Source organism: Borostomias antarcticus (assembly GCF_949987555.1).
Source record: "Borostomias antarcticus genome assembly, chromosome: 8".
NCBI lineage: Eukaryota > Metazoa > Chordata > Actinopteri > Stomiiformes > Stomiidae > Borostomias > Borostomias antarcticus.
This window is the reverse complement of record NC_140241.1, coordinates 2,197,420-2,217,834: the sequence shown is the minus strand read 5'-3', so window position 1 is coordinate 2,217,834 and position 20,415 is coordinate 2,197,420. Positions and strand designations below refer to the sequence as shown.

At 45.2% G+C, this 20,415-nt stretch overlaps 1 protein-coding gene across 1 annotated transcript; it reads right to left on the bottom strand.

Moving 5' to 3' along the window:
* Positions 1–4,963: 4,963 nt before the first annotated feature.
* On the bottom strand, positions 4,964–20,092 carry decr1 (2,4-dienoyl CoA reductase 1, mitochondrial). Its single transcript, XM_084441928.1, has 10 exons — positions 19,957–20,092; positions 18,904–19,103; positions 18,187–18,244; positions 16,514–16,600; positions 14,884–15,031; positions 12,037–12,136; positions 7,746–7,818; positions 7,505–7,651; positions 6,901–6,963; positions 4,964–6,185 (listed from the first exon to the last, which is right to left on the bottom strand). Exons 1-10 carry the CDS (start codon positions 20,065–20,067, stop codon positions 6,126–6,128), a joined length of 1,047 nt encoding a protein of 348 aa, XP_084298054.1. The 5' UTR covers positions 20,068–20,092; the 3' UTR covers positions 4,964–6,125.
* Between the last annotated feature and the right edge of the window lie 323 nt (positions 20,093–20,415).

Genomic DNA, 20,415 nt, shown 5'->3' with positions numbered 1-20,415 from the left:
GGCTTGTAGGGTTCTTGTAATATCACCTGGGCTTGTGAGGTTCTGCTAATATCACCTGGGCTTGTGAGGGTCTTGTAATATCACCTGGGATTGTGGGGTTCTTGTAATATCACCTGGGCTTGTGGGGTTCTTGTAATATCACCTGGGATTGTGAGGGTCTTGTAATATCACCTGGGCTTGTGAGGGTCTTGTAATATCACCTGGGCTTGTGAGGTTCTTGTAATATCACCTGGGCTTGTGAGGTTCTTGTAATATCACCTGGGCTTGTGGGGTTCTTGTAATATCACCTGGGCTTGTGGGGTTCTTGTAATATCACCTGGGCTTGTGGGGTTCTTGTAATATCACCTGGGCTTGTAGGGTTCTTGTAATATCACCTGGGCTTGTGAGGTTCTTGTAATATCACCTGGGCTAAGGGAGAAGATGGAAATACAGTGATACGGTGATAACTTGAGAGTCAATAACAAACAAACAACTTTGTTTGTTGTACGGTGAGTTTTGCACACACACAGTGACAGAAGTGTCCACCGATGAAATGTGTCTCTGCTCTTCACTCATAAGGAAGCTCATAAGAACAATATAAGAAGGAACATCTCTTTTTCATGCAGCGCTTGGTGGATGTACCTATTACTGGGGAGGAGGCGCAGTGTTGAATGTTAAAAAAGTGGACTACTGTGTGTGTGTGTGTGTGTGTGTGTGTGTGTGTGTGTGTGTGTGTGTGTGTGTGTGTGTGTGTGTGTGTGTGTGTGTGTGTGTGTGTGTGAGAGAGAGAGAGAGAGAGAGAGAGAGAGAGAGAGAGAGAGAGAAAGTGTTGGACCACGTAATGAGCAGTGAACTCTTTCTCTCTCTCTCTCTCTCTCTCTCTCTCTCTCTCTCTCTCTCTCTCTCGGAAAGCACCCATTAGGCTTTTATTTATTTATGTATGTATGTATCTCCCTCTTAACATTAGTCATTTTAGAGATCCCCACAAATCTCAGACTATAACTCAAACCCTGCATAAGAAGGTTCTCTACGTCGTTGTTCAGGGCTGAATCAGGAGGTTCACTTAAATCTAACACCGTGGTGGAACTGGAGGAAGCCATTGTTTTCTAGGGGATACGGAATGGTGACTGTAGTTGTTGGAAAGTCATCAATTCCTTATTGTGGTATAAGCCTCCAATCACACATGCCCCCGCTGTCATCAATCAATCAATCAATCAATCAATTAAAGCTTTATTTGAATAGCGCATTTCATGTCATGCCACAAGTCAAACATATTGGGAGGGAGACCTCCTGGTTCTTTATGATAAGAGTCAGGAACGAGGCGCAACTTCTTCTACATAAATATTGACACACTTCCTGCCACACTCTGATTGTGTTGTGTATAATCGGATCATCCGTGATATCCCTGGGAACGTCAGCCTATCTCCCATGACCAGGCTCCATAATGAGGCAGGCAGAGAGGACCACACATGTAAACAGGGCTTGGATCCCAGATGAGCATGGAGATACAGATACAGATAGCTTTATTTGTCCCCGAAGGTTAATTCAGTTTCTACAGTCCTACAGACTACATATATACATTCATACGGCACTATCATCATCAGTGACAGAGGGAACACGATAAATGGCATAGAGTTAGGCAGAGAGCACAATTCTCCAGATAAAAAAAGAGTGCAAGGAATTGCGCCCACATTCCCAAAGTCCACATATCGGTCCTTCGTACTGTCACACACACACTACACGTTAAAGCACAGGTTGAAAACAAATAAAAACAGGTGAAATACGGTGAAAACTGTAGCGGGTCGCACACGACGTAGCGCCCCAGACGGTCTCACACCATCTAACCTCTTCTGGACCGCTACATTAAAGATGTACAGTCATGCTTGTTTAGGTTAACTCCTATTATTTGTTAATAAAAGTTAATATTTGTATTGATTTCATACGATTGCGTATTCCGTGTAGGGAAATGACTACACTGATGGTGATTTTACGAATGCCTGTGCAGAATGTTTATTCCTAATCATATTAACTTAAGTGTGACTGTTCCTCTTTAATGGCTCCTGGAACGTCCCCATCGAGACCAGCGCCGCCGTCTCGTCTCGCAAGCCCCTTACGAGGGTCGCAGTGGCATCCAAGGCGCTGGGGAGAGCCGGCCACAACGGGGGGGGGGGCGCCTGGCGCCGCCACACTACCTGGCGCCCCCCTCAGTGGGGTTCTGGGAACCCAGGGATGAAACCTCCGCGGAGGACAAAGGAAGAGAGAGGAGGCCTGTAGGCGGCCGTCGCTCTGTCCAGGGGCGGGGATCCTGGGGGGGTCAGGGGGGACATGTCCCCCCCCCAGTATTTGAGATCATTAAAATTGTCCCCCCCAATATTTAGATTGGGGTAGTGGCATTCAAATGACCATACAGCCGCGTAGAAAGACAGATGTAGATGTCCCCCCCCAAAAAATACTCTTGCAATGTAAATGTCCCCCCCCCCAAAGTTGGATACAGATCCCCGCCACTGGCTCTGCCTGCCGTCGCTCTGCCTGTCGTAACTCTGCCCGAGCCGCTCCTCCAACCCCGCCCCCTGCTCCGGATAGGCCCACGCCCACCCCTGCAGCTGCCCACATTACATTACATTACAGTCATTTAGCGGACGGTTTTATCCAAAGCGACTTACAACAATTGCATTTAGCACAGGAAAAGCCAATGTACTACTACTTGCCAGAACTCACAAGTGCATCTTCTTTCTAAAACAAGTGACTAAGAGTATAACCTAGTGGTGAAGGCTGTAAGGGTTAAAACTATTGAAAAATGACATCACAAATATGAAGGAAGATGGATTTAATACATTAAATCAACTCGTATGGGGCACCACCCTGTTTTGTACAGGGAAACAGATAACCTTCAATAGTCTAATTTATCAATCTCAGTCTGAAGGTCCTCTTGAGTCAATCAAGTGGCCTAAAGATTATGTGATGATGCTCGGATCATCAAATATCCCTGTTATGGTTTCATACATGATATTACATTTACCCAACATGCATAATCAACTGATTCATTTTAGCTTCATGTTGATACACTGTACCAAACATGGTTAGGTTGATTTAGCAGCATAGAACCAGTTATTTATAACACACAGTAACACTTGGTTACAAATACAATACATCAATGCCCATATTTTATTCCCAGGGCTTGTTCTCGTGGTGGTTGCATCACATAGTTGGGAGAAAGTAATTCCACTTTATTAAAGAAACAAGAAAGATAATGTCATTCCTTTGTCTCACTGTGTGAGAGATGTTGTTGTCTGCTGTTGAGAGATCTTCCTTGGAATGTGTGCCTGGGTGTATTACCGCGGGGGACGGGGAGAGGATGATGTTTCAGGCCTGCCAGATCCTTATCAGGCATCACCAACAATCCAATTAGTGAGATGGTCTCACAATATGGTCTGTAGAATATTTGTCATGTCCATAATCGGCTACAAGGCAAAGTGCAAGAATAGCAAACATATAATGCAATAGGTGCCATTCACCTCCATTAATTTTTTTGGGGGGGGGACTTGAAAAATGGGGCTCGGGATTGAAAAATTCCCATTCTCTGTTAATGGGGGTTGTTGAAACGGCCATATCTTTACATGGGAAGGTCACAGAGACACAGGGCTTGGATTGGTGTAAAGCTCTCAACCTATCGAAAGCCGCTATACCAAACATGTCCTGCTCACATGCTTATCCTGCTCATTCTATTTTTATTTAATGTATGCAGGGGAGCCCACTGAGACCAGGATCTCATTTACACGGCTGCCCTAGTTACATAGCAAACATCATAAACAGTATAAATCACATTCATACATTTTACACAGTTACAAATACTATGACAACATTATCCAAAACATACAGACTTCGACCACGCTTTTTTTTTTTTCATCCTCGGAACCCCCTGAATAAATAGCCGAGTATTTGTGTGTCCGTCTCTGTGGGTCCATCTCTGTGGGTTCTGCTACAGATCCAGTACATCTGGGTCCATCTCTGTGGGTTCTGCTACAGATCCAGGCCCAGTGCAGATCTGGGTCCATCTCTGTGGGTTCTGCTACAGATCCAGGCCCAGTGCAGGTCTCCAGAACCACTACACTCCCTGCTTGCTCCTGGTTTGCAGAATAGATGAACTCACTACTAAAGCCACTATGAAAGATAACTCCTTAATTTATCTATAGGTACAGTATACACGTTTACCGTTTATTGTATTGCACTCTTGTGCATTTTTGTGTAACTTGTACATCCTTTTTGTACATTTTGTGTACTTACTGTATTTGTATTTAGTCCTGATTGTACCTTTTTGTTGTCTATACTGCGGTAACACATCAATTTTCAAGTCATCAATAAAGTATCTTAACTCCACCACATCACACAACACATGTTCACTATGTAACAGTCTTCCAGAGCATCCCCATGGTGCTACACTACACAGCACATCAGGCTAATCCATTCACTTCTCTCCATATTCATTAGCAGACGTTTTTACGGTTTTAATTGCTGGGGGGTGGCTGTACGGTAGCTCCCCAGATAGCAAGCGGATGTGTAATGATTCTGGGCCATATATGGGCCGGAACTAAGCCACAAGGGCCAGATCTGGCCTGTATATGGCCCAGATCCGCTTGCTATCTGGGTCAGGAAGTAGAGCTGGTCGTCTAATGATCACAGGTTCAGCGGTTCGAATCCCGGCTCCTCCTGACGACATGTTGAAGTGTCCTTGGGCAAAGACACTGAACCCCAAATTGCTCTCAATGAGCAGGCTGGCACCTTGCATGGCAGCTGCCGCCATTGGTGTGTGAATATGTGTGTGAATGGGTGAATGAGAGGCCTTCATTGTAAAGTGCTTTGGATAAAAGCGCTATATACTGTAAGTGTAGTCCATTTACCATTAAAAGAAGGAGATGCAAAGGATACAGGATACAAAATGTTGAATCGCTTTTAATCAACATTCCTACGAGACAGGTCCGTTTACTACAACTCACAATCACAATGGCACAGACCACAAGACATTATAACAGTAATCAAAGACATTGCTTGGAGCAGCCATATGACAAATGCTAAAATACAGTGACCGTTTCACCTATGCAACAATACTGGGAGTGATGTTCAATCTATACAATACAGTATCTAACTGCACATTCTATATACACCCCCAGGATCTTTAAAAAAATTAATGAAACACAAAATATGCAGACATGTTCTGGCCAAAGACCAAGGCACTAATAAGCCATGATGACAGACAGGCCTTCTGACCAATAACCAGTTCCTTCCTCCAGTACTGAAGGTGGGCGGTGACCTCGAAACAGTTCCCATTTAATAACTGGGAATTGCTTGTTTCATGATTCATTCCACTTTCCACGTTGTGTCTTTATCTCCAGGGCTCGGTAACAAGTTTGCTTATCTGTAAACCCGGAAGCAGATACTTTAGGTCACAGTAACGCTAATCTGGGTTCTCAGAAGCTCTCGCTGCGGAGAAAACAGCCATGGAGACTTTAGCTCCTCTGATACAACACAAGAGTTAAAGGGTATGAAAATCCTCTACAATATCCGTTTCTCTGTCACTGATGTTCTGGTTCGTCATTGTCACTGTGATGTTTTGGTTCATCATTGTCACTGTGATGTTTTGGTTCATCATTGTCACTGTGATGTTTGGGTTCGTCATTGTCACTGTGATGTTTGGGTTCGTCATGGTCACTGTGATGTTCGGGTTCGTCATTGTCACTGTGATGTTCTGGTTCGTCATTGTCACTGTGATGTTCTGGTTCGTCATTGTCACTGTGATGTTTGGGTTCGTCATTGTCACTGTGCGTAAGGCTTCCCAGTTCTGTCCTAGGAAGAATCAGAGTGTTTTAGAGAGGTTGATCGAGTTTGGGAACTGTGGCACTTGTGATAGCTGTGGGGTGTGCAGTAGCACAAGGGGGCTTGACAGTGTGTGTGTGTGTGTGTGTGTGTGTGTGTGTGTGTGTGTGTGTGTGTGTGTGTGTGTGTTGTTGTTGTTACTGCTTGAGGACAGAGGATGAGAGTGGGTCTTCTGTTCGTGTGTGTGTGTGTGTGTGTGTGTGTGTGTGTGTTTGTTGTTGTTACTGGATGAGGACAGAGGATGAGAGTGGCTCTTCTGTTCTCATCATGACTGCTTAGGATCCTTTAGTGCCTCTGATCATGGATTCCAGCATATCCCACTGCTCCTTAGAGACCTACACACACACACACACACACGCACACGCACACACACACATTAAAACAGCACTACCAGATAATCTGCCTTCGCTATGAAGCAGCCCTGTAACCCCTTACCTACTGATATTAGCCGTAGCTCAGAGTCTATTGCATCAAGTAACTGGTAGATAAAAGTATGCATTAGGTGGTGATCAACACATGAATAGCACACTACACCTGAATGATCAAGTATTCAACCTAATCCTACTGAAGAAGGCACATCCAGTACGTTTCTGTTAGCTGTTCTAGCTCTTCTACGTCTATGTCCAGGGAATGGGTCAAATGCGGAGCACAAATTTCACACACTCAGGTGTGTGACAATCATTGGGACTTACCCTAACCTTTAACCTTTAACCTTACACCGTGTCCTAACTGCTTGCGACGCGAGCAACAGTACGCGACATCGCACGCTTGCTGTCCTAACTGAAACCGTTGAATTTCCTGTTCTGTTACGTCATTTGTCTATATTCCCAACTGAAGACAGTTAAAGAACGAACGCCTGTCAACGCGAGCGACAGGAGGAAAATAGGAACAGGGCGAGCGTCAAAAGAGCAGTTAAAACGTTCGCGCTGCGTCGCTCGCGTCCAGTTAGGACATAGCAACGGAAAACAAAGCTCGCTCGCGTCGCGTGTAGTTAGGACACGGTGTTATACCTGTAGAGGTCATTCAAACGGTAGCGAGATGAACACACACCTTCCTCAGGTCGTTGAACTCGCCGGCCATTGACACGTACTCCCCCCCGTCCATCCTGATGACCTGTAGGGTGAAGAGAGAGCAGCAGGGTGAAGAGAGAGCAGCAGGGTTGAGGGAGAGCAGTCCTTCGCGTGGCGGACCCGGGTTCGATTCCCGGCTCGGGTCCTGTGCCGCATGTCCTCCCTCCTCGCTCTTTCCTATGTTTCCTGTCTCTCTCAAACTGTCCTGTCCCATTAAAGCTGAAAAGCCCTAAAAAATATCTTTAAAAAAATAGAAGTCAGAATAATTGAATCTAAAAGGCACGTCTGTTTTTAGGCCGTCTGTGTTGTGACCTTCAGACTTGTGTGTGACTTCGTGGCTCGTCTGGGCCGACGCAAGGTGAGGGTGAAGGCGGGGCCTGTCAATGCCATCAGCCCTCTGCCGTCCTCTGGTGCACGCACACACACACACACACACGCACACACACTCACACACACACACACACACACACTCACACACACACACACACACACACACACATGCACACACACACACACGCACACACTCACACACACACACACACACACCACACATGCACACACACACAATTTTTGGAAACACTTACTGCTCCAGACACCCAGCTAGCGTAGTCGCTGCACAGGTAGGCTGCCAGGTTGGCGATTTCTCCGGGGGTGCCCAGTCTGCCCGTGGGTATCCTCCCGATCATGGATTTCTCAAACATGCCCGTCGGGTCCAAGCGACTGAAAGCCCCCTGCAGAGACAACACATAAAGGCTTTTTGTTGTTGTTGTTGTTGTTGTTGTGTTTTCCACCCTTACAATATGGCATGCCGTAGTTGTGCCAAACCTTGGTTCTGATTGGTCCAGGCTGAATCACGTTGAACCTCATGCCGTATCTCCCCCACTCTGCAGCCAGAGACCTGGGACACAGAAACATGAGGTCTGCTCATCACTGCTACAACGGAGGAGCCGGGCTGATAAACGTACTAAAGAAGCAATGATTCTATTATTTTACTAGCTGTTCTTGATGTTCCTTGCATGTTAGTGATTTAATATGAAGTAACAACATTACTAGTGAAACAGTGGTTCAAACCAGTTCAGCTCCTATACAGCTGCCCCCTGGTCTTAGGAAACTCTGGGCGGATGAAGAAAAAAAAAAAGTAATGAAATAATAAGAGCTAAAAATAGACTCCCCTCCCCTCTCTCTTTCTCTCTCTCTCTCTCTCTCTCTCCTGGGACACAATACATGAAATAAATCTAGCTGCTGCTTTCTGCCTTAAAAAATAAAGAGTGGTCACAAATTTCAGTTGAACGATTTCATTATGGGATAATGGCGTTCACGCTGACTCGGAAAAAAAAACACCTAGGTTGTGAAGTAAGCGGTGCAAGTTTATAAGCAATCTCTACCGCCCTCTGCTGGTATGCAACGGTATTGGTGACTCCTGATTGGTGATTGGTGAACGGACACACCTCACGTATAGAAGCAGCTGCATTCAAGTTTTATTCGTAGTATGAATTTGAATTTACCAACTGTCGGCTAGCGTGTTCTGAACATTCCATTATTTGTTTGAATGGCGAGCGTGATTTTCCTCTCAGCGCTAGGAATTCTGGGAAGCAGAGGAACATGTTGGTATATAAAACGCCCGTGTAGCTTGAGCATGAGCTAAGAGTTACCAGAACCTTCACATTTTTGCGAATCGGGTTTAGCGAGGCCCGGCTAGTCTGTGTAATCTGTGGGTGCACTTCAATCACAATCCCTTTATTGCCATGCAGATTTGTTTATCAGTTTAATTTGATCAATGACGTGACTAAATAGAATAAAACGTAATTGGTTGCAATATTTCAATTTATCATTTTTTATAACTGATGTTAAATCGAAATTTGACTATGTAGACTTGAATTTTTCCAAGTGTCGGTTTTTGTATACGCTCCTTTAAAAAATTGTAATTGAAATATTGATGCAGGTCGACATAAAATTGGTTATTTGAGGGGACATCATTTTACCAACTGATCGAACTTCATTAATTTAGATTCAAACCCAGAAACTCAGAAATTAATTAATTTTCAACCTCTATTTTCAACGATGCAGTCAGAGTAACAACATTAAATATACAATCAATTAATATCAGTAGGCCAGTGAGGACTATTTCATTTCAGGCCGTATTTACGAACGCACCAATCATTCATGGATTCAAGACACACACAAACACAGCTGCTCGAGTGGCCCGATCGTTAGTGACCGGACCATTCTGCAGACACCCCTTTATTCCGACCGCTCAGAAGTCCGAATAATTGAATCTAAAAGGCACGTCTGTTTTTAGGCCGTCTGTGTTGTGACCTTCAGACTTGTGTGTGACTTTGTGGCTCGTCTGGGCCGACGCAAGGTGAGGGTGAAGGCGGGGCCTGTCAACGCCATCAGCGCTCTGCCGTCCTCTGGTGCACGCACACACACACACACACACACACACACCACACACGAGCACACACGCACACACACACACGAGCACACACACACACGCACGAGCACACACACACACAATACATGCACACACGCCCGCGCACACACACATACTGTACACCACACACACACACACACACACACACACACACACACACACACAATAGGCTGTCATGCACATCAAGGGACAAAGGGACATGGTTGTGAGAGACATGCAGTTCCTCCACCATTCATCCTCATTTCCCCAGGGTCTCTGTGCAGACCTGTTAATGTCCTCCGCTCCCTCCTCTTCCTCTCTGGGAAGGACAGGAGCTGCTATTGAGTGGGATCGGCCCGTGGGAGAAGCTCTCCGAGGTTCATTAAGAAGGTGTGTTCTCATGTAATGAGATCTTCCCTGTCTTCACATGAAAGCTCTGGTCCATTCAAGGCTTTAACGAGTCTCTCTCTCTCTCTCACACGTGCACGTGACGTGCACACTCTCACGCGCACACAGGCCAAGGGGTTGACCACACGCTCGCTCGTTGATGGGGGTGTAAACACACAGAATCCCAAATGACCATGGTTGCATGCGGTATGCACACATGCAGGTACACACGTGCACACACACACACACACACACGTGCGCATCCATCTTCATTATGGTCGCGGACCCAGTGGAGCGGATGAGGAGTGTGCCACACTCGTGTTAATTAAACGTTCCTGGGCCTTCCTTATGCTAATGGCTGCTTCTCTTTAAAAACGCATTAGTGTTCAGAAGGCATTTGACATCTTCTCCAATGACTCTACTCTGTGTGTGTGTGTGTGTGTGTGTGTGTGTGTGTGTGTGTATGTCTCTCTCTCAAAGTTTACAAGCAACCTTTTGTAAAGAATCTTCCCATGTCCCTCGATACAAGCTATTAAAGTTGCTTCTATGAGGTTCTATTCTTTTCAGATCTGCGTTCAAATGTTGCTTGTTTCCTTTGAAATACAGCACCTGCAGTACTATCTAGTAGGGAGGATTTCTATACCAAAGTGGGGTGGGTCTGGGGGTCCTCCCCCATTAAAAAAAAAAAGTTTCAGAGAGTTAGTTTCCTGTATTCTGGTGACCTTTAAAGAATAAAAATAACAAAATGGTGAAACATACTGAAATGTATACTGAAACAGCATGTTTACATGAAATAAGCTATCTTTAATTTTGAGTTATGGAGAGGAAGTTGACAGGATGAGCACACAATGAAAGGCAGGATACAGCGGTGTGTGTTGAGACACAGATGTTACATGTAGCTCCCGTTGTGCCGGTCAAAGTGCGACAGGGGCAGAAAAGGCTCTTTCTACTCTCTCATCTTCACTCTCTCCTGTCCCCTTCCTTCTCCTCTCTCTTCTCCTGCTCTCCTCTCAACAACCTCTATCCTCTCCTCTCACCTGTCCCTCCACTCTAAGCTGGTCCTGTCTTCTCCTACCACAACCACTGCCTTGTTTACATAGCTTACATAAATAATAGGATAGATTAGGCTACGCTTAACTGATATTTCGTTGCATTTGCTGTTGCTTTGACTGGCACTTTTTAGGTGGCTGGAGGAACATTAACGCAAGCTAGCGTAGTTAAACCTTCGGCTCAGCCAGACAAAAAGACGGTCGCTCAATGAGTCAGTCAGTCAGTCAGTCAGTCAGTCAGCGAGTCAGTCAGCCAGTCAGTCAGCCAGTCAGTCAGGCAGCGCATGTTGTACTCGTGCTTGTGGTGTTGGCCGTTTCCTTGACAATGCTTGCTTGCTGACAGACAGCAGCGCGTGAGCTACGTAGATGGAGGCTCCTCTTCGGCTCAAACATAGGCTAGGCTACTGGGTGCATGTGTAGCTCCACGTCTTGTTTCTACACTGTGTTTTTAGATAACATTACATATTTATCACACTTCAACTATATTTTTTACTTGTCCGATCAGACAACTGCATGAGGCACTTGCCCGAACAGAGTTTACTGGTCCAGGGGAAGCTATAGGCTAGCCTACCGGACTGCTCTCAACATCATTCTACTTTCTGTTTCTCTTCAAATATTGTCGGATGTCCATCTGGAAAATGTAGACTTTATGCTTTACGATCCGCCAGTTGTCATCAGCGAATGATAAGACCAAATAGGCCAGAGATGGGCATGAGCTGACGGCACTTCTTACTGGAACGTTATCTAGCTCTACGCTGTATATGAGTCCACTTATAGATTACAAACATTCATATATTTTAAACTGCTATGTACCCTAGTGAGGAGTAGGCTAGGTAGCCTAACAGCATATTTTTGTCCAATTCAAACACTGGTTAAACACTAGCCTACATTATTTTGTAATAGAACATCCCTTCACGCGCAAAGTCTTCTGAGTTGAGCACAGAAAGCAGCGTTCACGGAGCGCGCGGCCCAAGCTATTGTTGAAAATAAAAATGCGGGTACGACGTTTTGAAAGTGCATTTAGGCAGAAATATTTTGAAGGTTTACGATTTTTAATTTAAGACTTTAATATACAGTAGGCTATATAGCCTAATTCTTATTATTTTTGTAGCAAATGTATGGTGTGACGGCAAGGATTTTGCCGTGGCGTGGCGCGGAAACACTGTGTGTGTGTGTGTGTGTGTGTGTGTGTGTGTGTGTGTGTGTGTGTGTGTATATATATACATACACACATAGGCGGTGGAGGTAGCTGATGGTAGATACGTACGTGCACAGGGTCTCCACGCCTGACTTGGCCGCTGCGCTGGGGACTACGAACCCGGAGCCAGACTCTGCATAGATGGTGGTGATGGCAAGGAAGGCTGCACCTGCGCACACAAACCCCCCCCGGGCCAATCAATCAATCAATCAATCAATCAATCAATCAATCGATCAATCGATCAATCGATCAATCCAGTCTACTTGGGGTGGGTGAGGTCTCAGGCGGGGCCCGTTTGAAGGGAGGGGTTTAGGGAGGGATTTACTGCTGGGAAAGAGTGCTCCCCAAAATAAACTGTTCTGATCAGAATACTATTCAAATAAGCTGTTCTAATCAGAATACTATTCAAATAAGCTGTTCTAATCAGAATACTATTCAAATAAGCTGTTTTAATCAGAATACGATTAAAATAAGCTGTTCTAATGAGAATACTATTCAAATAAGCTGTTCTAATCAGAACACTATTGAAATAAGATGTTCTAATCAGGATACTATTAAAATAAGCTGTTCAAATCAGAATACTATTAAAATAAGCTGTTCTAATCAGAATACTAATAAAATAAGCTGTTCTAATCAGAATACTATTAAAAGAAAACGCTCCGTTTCCAATCACTAATTCCACCTCAGACGCATCCTAGAGGACCCCCCAGGTAGAGGCAACGGTGTTACGGCAATTTGAACGGCCATAAATCTTAACGCTAAATCTCGTCTACGGTCATATCAATAGTTGGTTGTTCGAGGGTGCGTTCGTTTTGGTTTCTGGTATGAATGAAAATGTTTCTGGTGTATGTGATGATTTGAATCGTATTACGATAATGCTGAGTAATGGTTTCTATAACCTACTGTACATGTACAGACCCCACTGAGTTGTATGTATAGCATGTCACAGTTTGCTCCTTGGTTAACTCAGTGATTACATCGTTTGTTAGCCAGTGCATCAATGACAGCTGATAAGATCAGCAGCAGGAATGTGGATGCACAGTAAAACGAAGGTATAACTAGATGGTTTTCACGGGCGGGGGAGCAGACGGGACCTCCACCCTCTCCCTGGACTTATAGGATGTTTTGTTGAATATAATTGGTTGCTTTTGTACATTCTGTACCATTTACCAAACGTCATTCTTGGCTTAAATTGAACAGTTGCTGGCATGATTGCTATTTAGATTACAGAAGATTCAATTGAGATGTTTATTGGCTGATTACAGTGTTTGAGGCAGATGGAATGGCTGCGATAATCAGATGGGGCAGTCAGCGCACACACACACACACACACACACACACACACACACACACACACATTTAGGGATATAACATTGGGAGGCGGAGAAAGATAAAGAACACACAAGCCAAAAGCAGCCTTGGGCACAAGATAAGAACCCTGCCACACACGCTGATGGGGGCGTTAGCGCATTTCATACACATGGGCAACACAATGCGCTTTACAGAGAGAAAGGGGGGATGTATATAGTGATCCTACCCCTAATCTTCCAGAGGGAAGCAAAAAAAAAAAAAAAGGTTCACCTATTTGAGCCAATATCCTACATAATATACTATACTGTAGGAGAGCTGTAAAAATTCTTCCCTGACCTCTCTCAACGAGATCAAGCAAGCTCCTGGAAAATGTGAATTGTATTTTATAGGTCACTAAGCGTGGAATAAATACTTCAATATAAGAAATATGACTATCAGTAGAGCAGATAAAGAGTAACAGATGTTGTCTATGCCGTAGGCCACTGTGCGTTAGCTATCCCTGTAATCTATTTAAGGATATGAGTGCATATATATGAACATATGATGAGATTGACCCTGTATGATGACATGTACTGTGCTTGATCTTTAACCTGTCATTTCACCATGTATCTGATGGCCAGGAGCTGTGATATACAAGGTGAATCTCTACTCCCCCCTGGTGGTGACATGTGGCAGTACACCCCTATATACACAAGTGTCCTGATTCACACACAGCACAGTATAGAGTTCATACTATACTCAATAGCTTCCTCTCTTTTAAAATGTGTTAATTCATGACTAATTCTACCTTTAGACTTCATAACAGCAGTCCATCACTCAGGGTCCAACGGTTTTTTTCACTTTTTTTCACTGGTTTTATTTAGTAGCAGTTATCAAATAACAGACTAAAGTTGATTGTCATGTTTAATCTTTATTTAGTAGCTTAATAAAACGGAACAAGGACACAGAAATAAAGAGTCCACTTTTGGCAAAATGAGACAAACATAGTTGGAGTTTCGCCCGCATCCTCTAACGGCACCCGACTAAACTCTTTTGTCCGAGAAGATTGAAACGCTCGCTTGCACTTGAGCTCATACATCTGGTCTTTACCAGCCGCCATTTTGAAGAGGTCTGACCGCCCCGTGTCACGCTACTGGCCTCCTCCGTTCTTGGCCAGCGATGAAGCCAGGGGAGGGGGCGTTGCTACGCATGTACCAGAGAGAACATCAGCTTTAATCAGCAGGTTAGCACCTTGCATGGCAGCTACCGCCATTGGTGTGTGAGTGTGTGTGTGAATGGGTGAATGAGAGGCCATTGTAAAGCGCTTTGAGTGCCGCTAAGGTGGAAAAGCGCTATATAAGTGCAGTCCATTTACCATTTAATACCATGATGATCGAAAAGAAATGATACAAATTGGAACAAAATGATAAAAATGAAAATATTTCCGATTAGGCAAGTTAGTTGCTTGATTTACTAGCCTGACATGGCGTTTTACTTTCCCGGGCAGTCAGGCAGTCCTTATTGTTGGACCCGGTCACTGCTGAACAACTATACGATAGAGTTATTGGATAACCAGGGCCCATTTATTCACTATCACCATCCTGGAGAGGCACGATGGCGACTCACCTTTCTGGGCCTGGATGAGCCTCTTGCCCAGCTCCAGAGTGACGAAGGCGGTGCCGTTGAGGACGATGTCGGTGATGGTCCTCCAGGCGTTGGCCGACAGCTTCTCTGACGGGGAGATGAAGTTCCCCGCCGCGTTGTTGATCACCACCTGAGTGGCAGAGAATCACAATCGGTGTGGCGTGCGAGTGTGGCGTGCAAGTGTGGCGTGCGAGTGTGGCGTGCGAGTGTGGCGCCGAGGAACAAACCTCAGACCACGTCATCCAGGACGGTCCGACATACCGGACACCCAGCGTATACCGTATACCGGATACCTCACAGTATAATAACATATTGTTTGACTTTGCATATACAGTCTGATAAGATGTTTTCTGCTGACTAGTCCAGTTTTTCCTGTTGTTAGCTATTCCCAGTACCAGGACACATATGGGCTAGGATCTAGGAATAGAGAGAAGACCAGGTGCAAACAGGAAAAACTAGGCACTGATGCACGGAGGTATAAGGTCATTAGACTGAACTATGTATAGAATCCGGCCACACCGGGACTATAAAGATGGACAAACTCAATCAGAGTTCACTGAATCTATGGTGTCTCTGTGACTGACCCAGGATCTGTCTGCTGTTATACTCTGAATGGAGTGTGTCTCTGTGACTGACCCAGGATCTGTCTGCTGTTATACTCTGAATGGAGTGTGTCTCTGTGACTGACCCAGGATCTGTCTGCTGTTACACTCTGAATGGAGTGTGTCTCTGTGACTGACCCAGGATCTGTCTGCTGTTATACTCTGAATGGAGTGTGTCTCTGTGACTGACCCAGGATCTGTCTGCTGTTACACTCTGAATGGAGTGTGTCTCTGTGACTGACCCAGGATCTGTCTGCTGTTATACTCTGAATGGAGTGTGTCTCTGTGACTGACCCAGGATCTGTCTGCTGTTATACTCTGAATGGAGTGTGTCTCTGTGACTGACCCAGGATCTGTCTGCTGTTATACTCTGAATGGAGTGTGTCTCTGTGACTGACCCAGGATCTGTCTGCTGTTATACTCTGAATGGAGTGTGTCTCTGTGACTGACCCAGGATCTGTCTGCTGTTATACTCTGAATGGAGTGTGTCTCTGTGACTGACCCAGGATCTGTCTACTGTTATACTCTGCATGGAGTGTGTCTCTGTGACTGACCCAGGATCTGTCTGCTGTTATACTCTGAATGGAGTGTGTCTCTGTGACTGACCCAGGATCTGTCTGCTGTTATACTCTGAATGGAGTGTGTCTCTGTGACTGACCCAGGATCTGTCTGCTGTTATACTCTGAATGGAGTGTGTCTCTGTGACTGACCCAGGATCTGTCTGCTGTTATACTCTGAATGGAGTGTGTCTCTGTGACTGACCCAGGATCTGTCTGCTGTTATACTCTGAATGGAGTGTGTCTCTGTGACTGACCCAGGATCTGTCTGCTGTTATACTCTGAATGGAGTGTGTCTCTGTGACTGACCCAGGATCTGTCTGCTGTTGGACTCTAAATCTTGAGTCTGATCTATAATTCTGTTCCAGCGAACTACTTCCTCTCAACATTGACTCTTCAATACCAATCATCCATCATTCATCCCAGTGTGTCCTGTAATGAGTGAGTACGTACGTCGGGGAGTCCGGCCAGCTCCACCAGCTGGTCCACCGCGGCCTCAACAGACTTGGGGTCTCGGACGTCACACTGGACCGCATGGACCTGAGGTTGGAGAACGCATTCGTCAAAACGTGACCGACACGAATCTTAAAGTCCGCCTCCAGCCAGGTGAAAATGGGTGTTAAAGTCCCAATGATTGTCACACACCTGCGTGTGTGGAATTTGCTCTCCGCATGTGACCCATCATCCCCTGGGGGAGCGGTGAGCAGCAGCGGTGCCGCGCTCGGGAATCATTTGGTGATCTAACCCCCCAATTCCAACCCTTGATGCTGAGTGCCAAGCAGGGAGGCAATGGGTCCCATTTTTTTCGTCTTTGGTATGACTCGGCCGGGGATCGAACCCACAACCTCCCAGTAGCCCGTGAAAATAAAGGCTTTTTCACTTTTTCCCCAGAACAAGAGTGTCTTGGCTCCTCTCTTTCTGGTCTAGAGAGATGTGGGTGTTCGGCCAGCAACACTGAACAGAGGGAACGAGGGAATGATAATGAGACAGTGGCTGGTATAGGAATGATAACGGGACAGTGGCTGGTATAGGAGTGATAATGGGACAGTGGCTGGTATAGGAGTGATAATGGGACAGTGGCTGGTATAGGAATGATAATGGGACAGTGGCTGGTATAGGAGTGATAATGGGACAGTGGCTGGTATAGGAGTGATAATGGGACAGTGGCTGGTATAGGAATGATAATGGGACAGTGGCTGGTATAGGAGTGATAATGGGACAGTGGCTGGTATAGGAATGATAATGGGACAGTGGCTGGTATAGGAATGATAATGGGACAGTGGCTGGTATAGGAGTGATAATGGGACAGTGGCTGGTATAGGAGTGATAATGGGACAGTGGCTGGTATAGGAATGATAATGGGACAGTGGCTGGTATAGGAGTGATAATGGGACAGTGGCTGGTATAGGAGTGATAATGGGACAGTGGCTGGTATAGGAATGATAATGGGACAGTGGCTGGTATAGGAGTGATAATGGGACAGTGGCTGGTATAGGAGTGATAATGGGACAGTGGCTGGTATAGGAGTGATAATGGGACAGTGGCTGGTATAGGAATGATAATGGGACAGTGGCTGGTATAGGAGTGATAATGGGACAGTGGCTGGTATAGGAATGATAATGGGACAGTGGCTGGTATAGGAATGATAATGGGACAGTGGCTGGTATAGGAATGATAATGGGACAGTGGCTGGTATAGGAGTGATAATGGGACAGTGGCTGGTATAGGAGTGATAATGGGACAGTGGCTGGTATAGGAGTGATAATGGGACAGTGGCTGGTATAGGAGTGATAATGGGACAGTGGCTGGTATAGGAGTGATAATGGGACAGTGGCTGGTATAGGAATGATAATGGGACAGTGGCTGGTATAGCGGCCGGGGACGCCTCGACACCAGCCCAGAAACAGTGGCGCTCAGAGCACAGGGCTCTGCGCAAGAATGCTTTTTTGTGTGTAACTCAGTTGAAATGGTTAAATGTCAAAACTTATGCTGTTTTTCAACAACTTAAAATCGGTCTTTAGGGTCCCAAAAAAGTACAATTGAATGTCCTCTGCAGAAAATACCTCTCAGTTGTCTCCCGCGAGCTCTCTACATAACGTAGGATTATACCCATCAGACAGGCTCACCTTATTTCCTGTCTGACCTGTAATTTCCTCTGCTGTCTTCTTCAGAACATCCAATTTCCTAGAGAAAAGCAAACAGAGGGAAGTCATGAGACATGTATCAAATATGGGGCACGGATGATCTAAATATCTCTGGCTTTGTTGTCAATACAAATCAATGGATATAATATGATCAATAAAACCAAATCGGAAGCATAGTTTGTGGCGATTTTTTTTGCCAGAACATCAACGGACACCAGTGACCACTCTGTGAGTTTACCGTCTTTGAAAATGAGAATGTTTGGTGTTTTTGAGTAGGGCTGGGTTTAAAAAATCGATTCATCGATTCTGAATCAAATGATTCAGAATCGATTCATGAATCCCAAAATCGATCTTTTATTTAATGAATGAATGAATAAATGAAGGTATGAATAGTTCATTCATTCATTCAATGATTCATTCATTCATTCATTTTTGGAAATCAGTATTGATACCCAGCCCTAGTATTGATGTGTTGCATAACTTGGCAGTCATGTAATTAAGGTTACAGCTAAAAAAAAACTGGTTTCAGTAACACTAACCGAATCGATATTGAATCAAATCGAATCGTGATAATCGATTCTGAACCTTGTGAATCGGAATCGAATCTTGAAATTTGATTCGATACCCAGCTCTATTTTTGAGTGGTTTGGTCTATCAGGAGGATCCATTGGGTGTGTTAACGGCGACGGGCAAACCCACCTGCTTGCAATGACACACTCTGCCCCCAGCGCTGACAGGGTGGTGGTCATGCCCCGCCCCAGACCCGTGCCTCCTCCAGTGATGAAGGCCACTTTGTTTTTGTAGGACCCCGGCAGAAGCATGGAGCCCTCGGACGGGGGGAAGAATTTAGCCTGGGGAAGCTCATTCTGACACAAGGCCTTGGTCCCATTGCTGAACAGCTGTGGAAGGAAAGGATTGAAACGGGGTGGGTTGGTTGGTTGGTTGGTTGATTGATTGATTGATTGATTGATTGATTGAGAAATGGAGAACCTGGTGTTCTCAGACTGTGTGTTGGAACAAAACAACTTCAATGACTAATCTGTATAGTAAAAACTATCACCATATTCACTGGGAAGCCTACACAGTACACAGTATGAAGAAGTAATCCTCCAAGCCATAAGTCCACAATACTTGTCGTTGTTGGGGTGGGGTTTGGGGGTCCGTGAGTGCATTTTGACTCTTTTATTTTGATTCCTTGTGTGTCAATAAGAGTACAGTATATAACATCTGCGCTATGAGCTAGCTACGGGCTATCAACAAGGGGAAAGTACATCTCCCCTTTCCTCACAGGAACCCAATACAAAAATCATGGAGAAGAACAGATGCTCTTCAGCCCGGTCCCTGACCAGGACCTGGACTGAGCAGTTGGACTTGGTCCCCGGGCGCCACTGACGAGGCTGCCCACTGCTCCTGGCTGCCCCTGGAGAACAGCTTGGAACTGGAAATGCACATTTCCAAACTTTCACAGTTGCGTGTGCATGTTTATGTGTGTGTGTGTGTGTGTGTGTGTGTGTGTGTGTGCGTGTGTGTGTCACTGCCGTGTGGATAATTAAAGACCCCTGAGGGGTAATTATTACCCCTGTAATTATTATTCTAAATTAAAGTAGTAGGCTCTACCTATCAAATAGTTTAGAATACCTCTTTGCTCTAAAAGCAGCCAGCTAACTGGTTAATCAGGAGTGGTTTGCACCCTAGTGGTGTCTAGCGTCCTGCAACATAATACAAGATCATGCATAGATGTACTTAACTTACCCGTCTATTCAAAAAACACCTCAAAGGAATTGTTTTCAATTCACTGACTGTTGAAATCCGCCGCAGTAAAGACGATGCCATGGTCAGAACCATAGATGTGGTCAGAACCATGGATGTGGTCAGAACTCACTTTACCTTTGCCCCAGTTTCCGGCATGTGAGAGACTGGGGAGTGGCCTGTTCCATTTTCCTTGAACAAGATAACACTGGTAGGCGAATCCTGAAATGCGGATGAATATTGTATGAACTACATAATATGCGTTCTTCCATCGACATTGATTCGACGCAAACACTTTATATTGCTCTTGAAAAACGATTTGGTGAAAAGAAAACTCAAAACGACACCCCTATCTATTTATTTCAATGGTACACTCCACAATATGACGACGATCTGATGTTACCGTAATATAGGTGATATACAGACTGAAATAAAGATATGTACTTTTCTTCTCGACTTTTC

Bases quoted from the DNA above. Each gene is read 5' to 3' on its own strand.
- decr1 (XM_084441928.1), bottom strand. From the start codon at position 20,067: ATGGTTCTGACCACATCTATGGTTCTGACCATGGCATCGTCTTTACTG. The intron at 19,104-19,956 runs GTAAGTTAAGTA...TTCCTTCCACAG, and splicing joins GGTGTTTTTTGAATAGACGG to CTGTTCAGCAATGGGACCAA. The intron at 16,601-18,186 runs GTGAGCCTGTCT...CTCCAACCTCAG, and splicing joins CAGGTCAGACAGGAAATAAG to GTCCATGCGGTCCAGTGTGA.